At 41.9% G+C, this 12,500-nt stretch overlaps 1 protein-coding gene across 1 annotated transcript in view; it reads left to right on the forward strand.

Annotated features, from left to right (window-relative positions):
* The window catches only part of LOC121843252 (TGF-beta receptor type-2-like), a 33,066-nt gene that overhangs the window by 10,391 nt on the left and 10,175 nt on the right, over positions 1-12,500 (forward strand). Inside the window, exons 3-6 of the mRNA XM_042312838.1 lie at positions 4,432-4,599; positions 7,345-7,454; positions 10,404-10,604; positions 11,359-11,664. Coding sequence (XP_042168772.1) covers positions 4,432-4,599; positions 7,345-7,454; positions 10,404-10,604; positions 11,359-11,664 — 785 coding nt within the window. The remainder of the gene's footprint in view (positions 1-4,431; positions 4,600-7,344; positions 7,455-10,403; positions 10,605-11,358; positions 11,665-12,500) is intronic.

Raw genomic sequence — 12,500 nt, forward strand, 5'->3', positions numbered from 1 at the left:
TCTATTCATATCTGAACTCTATTCATATCTGAATATTCATATCTGACCTCTATTAATATCTGACCTCTATTCATATCTGAATATTAATATCTGAACTCTATTCATATCTGAACTCTATTCATATCTGAATATTCATATCTGACCTCTATTAATATCTGACCTCTATTCATATCTGAATATTAATATCTGAACTCTATTCATATCTGAACTCTATTCATATCTGAACTCTATTCATATCTGAACTCTATTCATATCTGAATATTCATATCTGGACTCTATTCATATCTTTACATATAAACACTATTATCCGTGTGACATTGAAGAGTGAACGTCACCAGACCACAATCACTGTTTTATAAAAGCTGCATGTTATTCTGTACCAAGTTAAAAAAAAGGGGTTGGGACTTTTCTATTTGTGAAACACAATGCAACAACACAACTTTATCAAAGAGCTCTGACCTTTTTTTCCCCCTCCTAGTTCTGGGGAATATCCTGTCCTCGTTTACACTGGACCACTTTGTGTCACTCTGTCTCGCGTCCTGGACATGTAGCCTCACACCACAGGGGATTATTACACAGCAATCACTGTTTCTGAGAGGGTGAAAAGGTAGATGTCCAACCATGTGTTAGATGTACTTATATGCGCAGTCAGTTTTATTCATGACAGCATGCTTGTGTCACCAGTGGGAATCAAACCGGGTTTTCCTGCTCACCAACCCAAAGTCTTAACCATTAGTCCAGGAGGTCGCCATCAAGGTACGAGGGCTACCTCTTTACAAGAGTCTGATTCATTAGACCGAGAGGTCCTCATCAAGGTACGAGGGCTACCTCTTTACAAGAGTCTGATTCATTAGACCGAGAGGTCCTCATCAAGGTACGAGGGCTACTTCTTTACAAGAGTCTGATTCATTAGACCGAGAGGTCCTCATCAAGGTACGAGGGCTACCACTTTACAAGAGTCTGATTCATTAGACCGAGAGGTCCTCATCAAGGTACGAGGGCTACCTCTTTACAAGAGTCTGATTCATTAGACCGAGAGGTCCTCATCAAGGTACGAGGGCTACCTCTTTACAAGAGCCTGATTCATTAGACCGAGAGGTCCTCATCAAGGTACGGGGCTACCACTTTACAAGAGCCTGATTCATTAGACCGAGAGGTCCTCATCAAGGTACGAGGGCTACCTCTTTACAAGAGTCTGATTCATTAGACCGAGAGGTCCTCATCCGAGGGCTACCTCTTTACAAGAGCCTGATTCATTAGACCGAGAGGTCCTCATCAAGGTACGAGGGCTACCTCTTTACAAGAGCCTGATTCATTAGACCGAGAGATCCTCATCAAGGTACGAGGGCTACCTCTTTACAAGAGTCTGATTCATTAGACCGAGAGGTCCTCATCAAGGTACGAGGGCTACCTCTTTACAAGAGCCTGATTCATTAGACCGAGAGGTCCTCATCAAGGTACGAGGCTACCTCTTTACAAGAGTCTGATTCATTAGACCGAGAGGTCCTCATCAAGGTACGAGGGCTACCTCTTTACAAGAGCCTGATTCATTAGACCGAGAGGTCCTCATGAAGGTACGAGGGCTACCTCTTTACAAGAGTCTGATTCATTAGACCGAGAGGTCCTCATCAAGGTACGAGGGCTACCTCTTTACAAGAGTCTGATTCATTAGACCGAGAGGTCCTCATCAAGGTACGAGGGCTACCTCTTTACAAGAGTCTGATTCATTAGACCGAGAGGTCCTCATCAAGGTACGAGGGCTACCTCTTTACAAGAGCCTGATTCATTAGACCGAGAGGTCCTCATCAAGGTACGAGGGCTATCTCTTTACAAGAGCCTGATTCATTAGACCGAGAGGTCCTCATCAAGGTACGAGGGCTACCTCTTTACAAGAGCCTGATTCATTAGACCGAGAGGTCCTCATCAAGGTACGAGGGCTACCTCTTTACAAGAGCCTGATTCATTAGACCGAGAGGTCCTCATCAAGGTACGAGGGCTACCTCTTTACAAGAGCCTGATTCATTAGACCGAGAGGTCCTCATCAAGGTACGAGGGCTACCTCTTTACAAGAGTCTGATTCATTAGACCGAGAGGTCCTCATCAAGGTACGAGGGCTACCTCTTTACAAGAGTCTGATTCATTAGACCGAGAGGTCCTCATCAAGGTACGAGGGCTACTTCTTTACAAGAGTCTGATTCATTAGACCGAGAGGTCCTCATCAAGGTACGAGGGCTACCACTTTACAAGAGTCTGATTCATTAGACCGAGAGGTCCTCATCAAGGTACGAGGGCTACCTCTTTACAAGAGTCTGATTCATTAGACCAGGAGGTCCTCATCAAGGTACGAGGGCTACCTCTTTACAAGAGTCTGATTCATTAGACCGAGAGGTCCTCATCAAGGTACGAGGGCTACCTCTTTACAAGAGTCTGATTCATTAGACCGAGAGGTCCTCATCAAGGTACGAGGGCTACCTCTTTACAAGAGCCTGATTCATTAGACCGAGAGGTCCTCATCAAGGTACGAGGGCTACCTCTTTACAAGAGTCTGATTCATTAGACCGAGAGGTCCTCATCAAGGTACGAGGGCTACCTCTTTACAAGAGCCTGATTCATTAGACCGAGAGGTCCTCATCAAGGTACGAGGGCTACCTCTTTACAAGAGCCTGATTCATTAGACCGAGAGGTCCTCATCAAGGTACGAGGGCTACCTCTTTACAAGAGCCTGATTCATTAGACCGAGAGGTCCTCATCAAGGTACGAGGGCTACCTCTTTACAAGAGTCTGATTCATTAGACCGAGAGGTCCTCATTACGAGGGCTACCTCTATACAAGAGTCTGATTTCCAATCACCTGCTACATGTGCTCTATTCTAAACCTCCCTCCCTCTCTCCTGTGTTCTCCAGTGGATGGCCCGACCATGGAGTCCCCGGTGATATCAGTCATCCTGATCAGCCATTTACCCTTACTGGTACTAGTTAGAATTAGACTAACTAACCTAGTTAACTAGTTTTTCTCTTTCTCCTCTCTCCAGTGGTCGGCCCGACAATCGAGCCCCCGGTGGTATCGATCGTCCTGATCAGCCTGTTACCCTTACTGGTCCTAGTTAGAATTAGACTAACTAACCCAGTTAACTAGTTTTTCTCTATCTCCTCTCTCCAGTGGTCGGCCCGACAATCGAGCCCCCGGTGGTATCGATCGTCCTGATCAGCCTGTTACCCTTACTGGTCCTAGTTAGAATTAGACTAACTAACCCAGTTAACTAGTTTTTCTCTATCTCCTCTCTTCAGTGGTTGGCCTCACCATCGAGCCCCCAGTGGTATCGATCGTCCTGATCAGCCAGTTACCCTTACTGGTACTAGTTAGAATTAGACTAACTAACCTAGTTAACTAGTTTTTCTCTTTCTCCTCTCTCCAGTGGTTGGCCTCACCATCGAGGCCCCGGTGGTATCAATCGTCCTGATCAGCCTGTTGCCCTTACTGGTCCTAGTTAGAATTAGACTAACTAACCCAGTTAACTAGTTTTTCTCTATCTCCTCTCTCCAGTGGTCGGCCCGACAATCGAGCCCCCGGTGGTATCGATCGTCCTGATCAGCCTGTTGCCCTTACTGGTCCTAGTTAGAATTAGACTAACTAACCCAGTTAACTAGTTTTTCTCTATCTCCTCTCTTCAGTGGTTGGCCTCACCATCGAGCCCCGGTGGTATCGATCGTCCTGATCAGCCAGTTACCCTTACTGGTCCTAGTTAGAATTAGACTAACTAACCCAGTTAACTAGTTTTCTCTATCTCCTCTCTCCAGTGGTCGGCCCGACAATCGAGCCCCGGTGGTATCGATCGTCCTGATCAGCCTGTTGCCCTTACTGGTCCTAGTTAGAATTAGACTAACTAACCCAGTTAACTAGTTTTCTCTATCTCCTCTCTCCAGTGGTCGGCCCGACAATCGAGCCCCGGTGGTATCGATCGTCCTGATCAGCCTGTTACCCTTACTGGTCCTAGTTAGAATTAGACTAACTAACCCAGTTAACTAGTTTTTCTCTATCTCCTCTCTTCAGTGGTTGGCCTCACCATCGAGCCCCCAGTGGTATCGATCGTCCTGATCAGCCAGTTACCCTTACTGGTACTAGTTAGAATTAGACTAACTAACCCAGTTAACTAGTTTTTCTCTATCTCCTCTCTCCAGTGGTCGGCCCGACAATCGAGCCCCGGTGGTATCGATCGTCCTGATCAGCCTGTTGCCCTTACTGGTCCTAGTTAGAATTAGACTAACTAACCCAGTTAACTAGTTTTTCTCTATCTCCTCTCTCCAGTGGTCGGCCCGACCATCGAGCCCCGGTGGTATCAATCGTCCTGATCAGCCTGTTACCCTTACTGGTCCTAGTTAGAATTAGACAACTAACCCAGTTAACTAGTTTTTCTCTATCTCCTCTCTCCAGTGGTCGGCCCGACAATCGAGCCCCCGGTGGTATCGATCGTCCTGATCAGCCTGTTGCCCTTACTGGTCCTAGTGGTAGTAGTCATCACTATGTTCTATTGGTACCGGGTCCAACGCCATCGCAAACTCAGCCAGAAACAATGGGACAGCAAGAAGTCCAAACGCAAAGGTGAGGACTACCACAATGGAATCAATCAGTCTGTCAGCAACTCAATCAATCAGCCATGAGATCAATAATCAACTTAATAAAATAATCATGAGATCAATCAGTCTGTCATCAACTCAATCATGAGATCATGAGATCAATCAGTCTGTCATCAACTCAATCATGAGATCATGAGATCAATCAGTCTGTCATCAACTCAATCAATCAGCCATGAGATCAATAATCAACTTAATAAAATAATCATGAGATCAATCAGTCTGTCATCAACTCAATCATGAGATCATGCGATCAATCAGTCTGTCATCAACTCAATCATGAGATCATGAGATCAATCAGTCTGTCATCAACTCAATCATGAGATCATGAGATCAATCAGTCTGTCATCAACTCAATCAATCAGCCATGAGATCAATAATCAACTTAATAAAATAATCATGAGATCAATCAGTCTGTCATCAACTCAATCAATCAGCCATGAGATCAATAATCAACTTAATAAAATAATCATGAGATCAATCAGTCTGTCATCAACTCAATCATGAGATCATGAGATCAATCAGTCTGTCATCAACTCAATCCTGAGATCATGAGATCAATCAGTCTGTCATCAACTCAATCAGAGATCAATCAGTCTGTCATCAACTCAATCATGAGATCATGCGATCAATCAGTCTGTCATCAACTCAATCATGAGATCATGAGATCAATCAGTCTGTCATCAACTCAATCATGAGATCATGAGATCAAGAATCAACTTAATAAAATAATCATGAGATCAATCAGTCTGTCATCAACTCAATCATGAGATCATGCGATCAATCAGTCTGTCATCAACTCAATCATGAGATCATGAGATCAATCAGTCTGTCATCAACTCAATCATGAGATCATGAGATCAATAATCAACTTAATAAAATAATCATGAGATCAATCAGTCTGTCATCAACTCAATCATGAGATCATGCGATCAATCAGTCTGTCATCAACTCAATCATGAGATCAATCAGTCTGTCATCAACTCAATCATGAGGTCATGCGATCAATCAGTCTGTCATCAACTCAATCATGAGATCAATCAGTCTGTCATCAACTCAATCATGAGATCATGCGATCAATCAGTCTGTCATCAACTCAATCATGAGATCATGAGATCAATCAGTCTGTCATCAACTCAATCATGAGATCATGAGATCAATCAGTCTGTCATCAACTCAATCATGAGATCATGCGATCAATCAGTCTGTCATCAACTCAATCATGAGATCATGAGATCAATCAGTCTGTCATCAACTCAATCATGAGGTCATGCGATCAATCAGTCTGTCATCAACTCAATCATGAGATCAATCAGTCTGTCATCAACTCAATCATGAGATCAATCAGTCTGTCATCAACTCAATCATGAGATCATGCGATCAATCAGTCTGTCATCAACTCAATCATGAGATCATGCGATCAATCAGTCTGTCATCAACTCAATCATGAGATCAATCAGTCTGTCATCAACTCAATCATGAGATCATGAGATCAATCAGTCTGTCATCAACTCAATCATGAGATCATGCGATCAATCAGTCTGTCATCAACTCAATCATGAGATCATGAGATCAATCAGTCTGTCATCAACTCAATCATGAGATCATGCGATCAATCAGTCTGTCATCAACTCAATCATGAGATCATGCGATCAATCAGTCTGTCATCAACTCAATCATGAGATCAATCAGTCTGTCATCAACTCAATCATGCGATCATGCGATCAATCAGTCTGTCATCAACTCAATCATGAGATCATGAGATCAATCAGTCTGTCATCAACTCAATCATGAGATCATGAGATCAAGAATCAACTTAATAAAATAATCATGAGATCAATCAGTCTGTCATCAACTCAATCATGAGATCATGCGATCAATCAGTCTGTCATCAACTCAATCATGAGATCATGAGATCAATCAGTCTGTCATCAACTCAATCATGAGATCATGAGATCAATAATCAACTTAATAAAATAATCAGATCAATCAGTCTGTCATCAACTCAATCATGAGATCATGCGATCAATCAGTCTGTCATCAACTCAATCATGAGATCAATCAGTCTGTCATCAACTCAATCATGCGATCATGCGATCAATCAGTCTGTCATCAACTCAATCATGAGATCAATCAGTCTGTCATCAACTCAATCATGAGATCATGAGATCAATCAGTCTGTCATCAACTCAATCATGAGATCATGAGATCAATCAGTCTGTCATCAACTCAATCATGAGATCAATCAGTCTGTCATCAACTCAATCATGAGATCATGCGATCAATCAGTCTGTCATCAACTCAATCATGAGATCAATCAGTCTGTCATCAACTCAATCATGAGATCAATCAGTCTGTCATCAACTCAATCATGAGATCAATCAGTCTGTCATCAACTCAATCATGAGATCAATCAGTCTGTCATCAACTCAATCATGAGATCAATCAGTCTGTCATCAACTCAATCATGAGATCAATCAGTCTGTCATCAACTCAATCATGAGATCAATCAGTCTGTCATCAACTCAATCATGAGATCAATCAGTCTGTCATCAACTCAATCATGAAAATGAGCCCTCAGGTTATAGTGTGTTAATCCTGGATAATTGTTTTAAATCCATTACGTTGTTTCTGTCAGGAGTGACTGGCTTTATATGTGATTTTACTATCCAATAGATTCAAACAATCAATAAGTGTTTCAATCAATAAATAGGTCTGGACTGCAGCATCATGATGGACGACGATGGATCAGACAGCAGCTCAACGCACGCCAACAACCTCAACCACAACACTGAACCCCTACCCATCGAGCTGGACCTGCAGGTCTGGACACCTGTCTGGTTGTTGATGTTGTTTGTTGTTGTTGTTGTTCTTCTTGTTCTTCTCCTTCTTCTCCTTCTTCTTCTCCTTCTTCTCCTTCTTCTTCTCCTTCTCCTTCTCCTTCTTCTCCTTCTTCTTCTCCTTCTCCTTCTTCTTCTCCTTCTTCTCCTTCTTCTTCTCCTTCTTCTTCTCCTTCTTCTCCTTCTCCTTCTTCTCCTTCTTTCTTCTCCTTCTTCTCCTTCTTCTCCTTCTTCTTCTCCTTCTTCTCCTTCTTCTCCTTCTCCTCCTCCTTCTTCTTCTCCTTCTTCTTCTCCTTCTCCTTCTTCTCCTTCTTCTCCTTCTTCTTCTTCTTCTTCTTCTTCTTCTTCTTCTTCTCCTCCTCCTTCTTCTTCTTATTTTTGTTGTTCTTCTTCTTCTCCTCCTTCTTCATCTTCTTCTCCTTCTTCTCCTTCCTCCTCCTTCTTCTTCTTCTTTTTGTTTTTCTTCTTCTTCTTCTCCTTCTTCTCCTTCTCCTTCCTCTCCCTCCTCCTTCTTCTCCTTCTTCTCCTTCTCCTTCCTCTCCCTCCTCCTTCTTCTCCTTCTCCTTCCTCTCCCTCCTCCTTCTTCTCCTTCTTCTCCTTCTCCTTCCTCTCCCTCCTCCTTCTTCTTCTCCTTCTTATCCTCCTTCTTCTCCTTCTCCTTCCTCTCCCTCCTCCTTCTTCTCCTTCTTCTCCTTCCTCTCCCTCCTCCTTCTTCTTCTCCTTCTTATCCTCCTTCTTCTCCTTCTTCTTCTTCTCCTTCTCCTTCTTCTTCCTACAGGTAAAATGTATTTAGTATGAGTGTTAGTCACTCTGGATAAAAGCGTCTGATAAATGGCATTTCTTTTTATATGCTTCTTCCTCTTCCTCTTCCTCTTCTACTAGAAATCCTTTGTAGTGCAATGCCGACTTTAGGTCTTTTCCCTGTGGTGCTCATTTCAACTTCCTGTTCTTTTCTGCTTTAGACTAGCCATAACTTCTCACTTTTACTCCAACCACAGGTGGGTTAGGGTTATAACCAGATTTACTGTATATTATATCTACATTAGGTGGGTAAGGGTTATAACCAGATTTACTGTATATTATATCTACATTAGTTGGTTAAGGGTTATAACCAGATTTACTGTATATTATATCTACATTAGGTAGGTAAGGGTTACAACCAGATTTACTGTATATTATATCTACATTAGGTTAGGTTATAACCAGATTTACTGTATATTATATCTACATTAGGTAGGTAAGGGTTATAACCAGATTTACTGTATATTATATCTACATTAGGTAGGTAAGGGTTATAACCAGATTTACTGTATATTATATCTACATTAGGTGGGTAAGGGTTATAACCAGATTTACTGTATATTATATCTACATTAGGTGGGTAAGGGTTATAACCAGATTTACTGTATATTATATCTACATTAGTTGGGTAAGGGTTATAACCAGATTTACTGTATATTATATCTACATTAGGTAGGGTTATAACCAGATTTACTGTTAGGGTTATAACCAGATTTACTGTATATTATATCTACATTAGGTGGGTAAGGGTTATAACCAGATTTACTGTATATTATATCTACATTAGGTAGGTAAGGGTTATAACCAGATTTACTGTATATTATATCTACATTAGGTGGGTAAGGGTTATAACCAGATTTACTGTATATTATATCTACATTAGGTGGGTAAGGGTTATAACCAGATTTACTGTATATTATATCTACATTAGGTAGGTAAGGGTTATAACCAGATTTACTGTATATTATATCTACATTAGTTGGGTAAGGGTTATAACCAGATTTACTGTATATTATATCTACATTAGGTGGGTAAGGGTTATAACCAGATTTACTGAATATTATATCTACATTAGTTGGGTAAGGGTTATAACCAGATTTACTGTATATTATATCTACATTAGGTAGGTAAGGGTTATAACCAGATTTACTGTATATTATATCTACATTAGGTGGGTAAGGGTTATAACCAGATTTACTGTATATTATATTTACATTAGGTGGGTTAGGGTTATAACCTGATTTACTGTATATTATATCTACATTAGGTGGGTAAGGGTTATAACCAGATTTACTGTATATTATATCTACATTAGTTGGGTAAGGGTTATAACCAGATTTACTGTATATTATATCTACATTAGGTAGGTAAGGGTTACAACCAGATTTACTGTATATTATTTCTACATTAGTTGGGTAAGGGTTATAACCAGATTTACTGTATATTATATCTACATTAGGTAGGTAAGGGTTACAACCAGATTTACTGTATATTATATCTACATTAGGTGGGTAAGGGTTATAACCAGATGTACTGTATATTATATCTACATTAGGTGGGTAAGGGTTATAACCAGATTTACTGTATATTATATCTACATTAGGTGGGTAAGGGTTATAACCAGATGTACTGTATATTATATCTACATTAGGTGGGTAAGGGTTATAACCAGATTTACTGTATATTATATCTACATTAGGTGGGTAAGGGTTATAACCAGATGTACTGTATATTATATCTACATTAGGTGGGTAAGGGTTATAACCAGATTTACTGTATATTATATCTACATTAGGTGGGTAAGGGTTATAACCAGATGTACTGTATATTATATCTACATTAGGTGGGTAAGGGTTATAACCAGATGTACTGTACATTATATCTACATTAGGTGGGTAAGGGTTATAACCAGATTTACTGTATATTATATCTACATTAGGTGGGTAAGGGTTATAACCAGATTTACTGTATATTATATCTACATTAGGTGGGTAAGGGTTATAACCAGATTTACTGTATATTATATCTACATTAGGTGGGTAAGGGTTATAACCAGATTTACTGTATATTATATCTACATTAGGTGGGTAAGGGTTATAACCAGATTTACTGTATATTATATCTACATTAGGTGGGTAAGGGGCGCTTCGCTGAGGTGTTCAAGGCCAAGCTGAGGCAGCCCGGCTCCTCGTCTGACCAGTATGAGACGGTGGCCGTGAAGATCTTCCCTGAGGAAGAGTACGCATCGTGGAAGAACGAGAAGGACATCTTCTCTGACATCGACCTTCGCCACGACAACGTCCTCCACTTCCTCACAGCAGAGGAGAGAAAGGTAGTGTAGCGTCCCTGTTTCCTTCCATCCCAAATGGCACCCTATTCCCTATATAGTGCACTTCTTGGGCCTAATCGCAGCCTATGTTATCTTTGTTGCACTTTACTGAAGGGATCACAGGGATACATACTGTATATTGTTGTTCACTAGTTCTAGATTACAGGGATACATACTGTGTTGTCCACTGTCTCTAGATTACAGGGATACATACTGTGTTGTCCACTGTCTCTAGATTACAGGGATACATACTGTGTTGTCCACTGTCTCTAGATTACAGGGATACATACTGTGTTGTCCACTGTCTCTAGATTACAGAGATACATACTGTGTTGTCCACTGTCTCTAGATTACAGAGATACATACTGTGTTGTCCACTGTCTCTAGATTACAGAGATACATACTGTGTTGTCCACTGTCTCTAGATTACAGAGATACATACTGTGTTGTCCACTGTCTCTAGATTACAGAGATACATACTGTGTTGTCCACTGTCTCTAGATTACAGAGATACATACTGTGTTGTCCACTGTCTCTAGATTACAGGGATACATACTGTGTTGTCCACTGTCTCTAGATTACAGAGATACATACTGTGTTGTCCACTGTCTCTAGATTACAGAGATACATACTGTGTTGTCCACTGTCTCTAGATTACAGAGATACATACTGTGTTGTCCACTGTCTCTAGATTTAAGCTAATTGTTCCCAACACCATTTCTAACCGTTTCTGTTGGTGTCTTTTTGTCCGTTGTAGATGTCGAAGCAGTACTGGCTGATCACAGCCTTCCACCCCCGAGGAAACCTTCAGGAGTACCTGACCCGTAACCTGGTCTCCTGGGAGGATCTACGGGGTCTGGGCGGGTCCCTGGCCTGCGGGGTGGCACACCTTCACAGTGACCACACGGCCTGCGGGCGACCCAAAGTGCCCATCGTACACCGCGACCTGAAGAGCTCTAACATCCTGGTGAAGCAGGATCTGACCTGTTGTCTGTGTGACTTTGGACTGGGGCTCAGACTGGATAACACCATGACAGTGGATGATCTCGCAAACAGCGGACAGGTGAGAGGTAACTGGTGTTGTTGTTGATGTTGATGTAAACATTACAGCCCTTATGACACTGTCGGTAGACGGCCTTGTCAACAGTCGGACAGGTGAGAGGAAACTGGTGTTGTTTCTGATGTAAACATAAGACCTTACAAACCCTATAACACAACCTGTAGTCTACGTCCCGCTGTTCAGAGAGGGTGATGTTTTATAGAGATATCAGAGTACTGAGTAAGATGCAGCCTTACGTCCCGCTGTTCAGAGAGGGTGATGGTTTACAGAGATATCTGAGTACTGAGTAAGATGCAGCCTTACGTCCTGCTGTTCAGAGAGGGTGATGGTTTACAGAGATATCTGAGTACTGAGTAAGATGCACCTCCCTTTCAGTGTCAGACAGTCACTAGAATAGAATGGGATTTCTTTATTTACTGTAGATGCATATTTGTGGTTGAATGTTCTTTTGTTCTCTCACGAATATTTTTCCCTACTGGCTGTTCTCAGTGTTAAGAACTGTTTGCTGACAGGATAGATCAGAGAGATAGAGAGAGAGAGAGAGGAGAGAGAGAGAGGGAGAGAGAGGGAGAGAGAGAGAGAGAGAGAGAGAGAGAGAGAGAGAGGGGGAGAGAGAGACAGGAGAGAGAGAGAGACAGGGAGAGAGAGAGACACAGGGAGAGAGAGAGAGACAGGGAGGGAGAGAGAGAGAGAGAGAGAGAGAGAGAGACAGGGAGAGAGAGAGAGAGAGAGAGAGAGAGAGAGAGAGGGAGGGAGAGAGACACAGGGAGAGAGAGAGAGACAGGGAGGGAGAGAGAGAGAGAGAGAGAGAGAGAGAGAGAGAGAGAGAGAGACAGGGA

Source organism: Oncorhynchus tshawytscha, unplaced genomic scaffold, assembly GCF_018296145.1.
Source record: "Oncorhynchus tshawytscha isolate Ot180627B unplaced genomic scaffold, Otsh_v2.0 Un_contig_4200_pilon_pilon, whole genome shotgun sequence".
NCBI classification, from domain to species: Eukaryota; Metazoa; Chordata; class Actinopteri; order Salmoniformes; family Salmonidae; genus Oncorhynchus; species Oncorhynchus tshawytscha.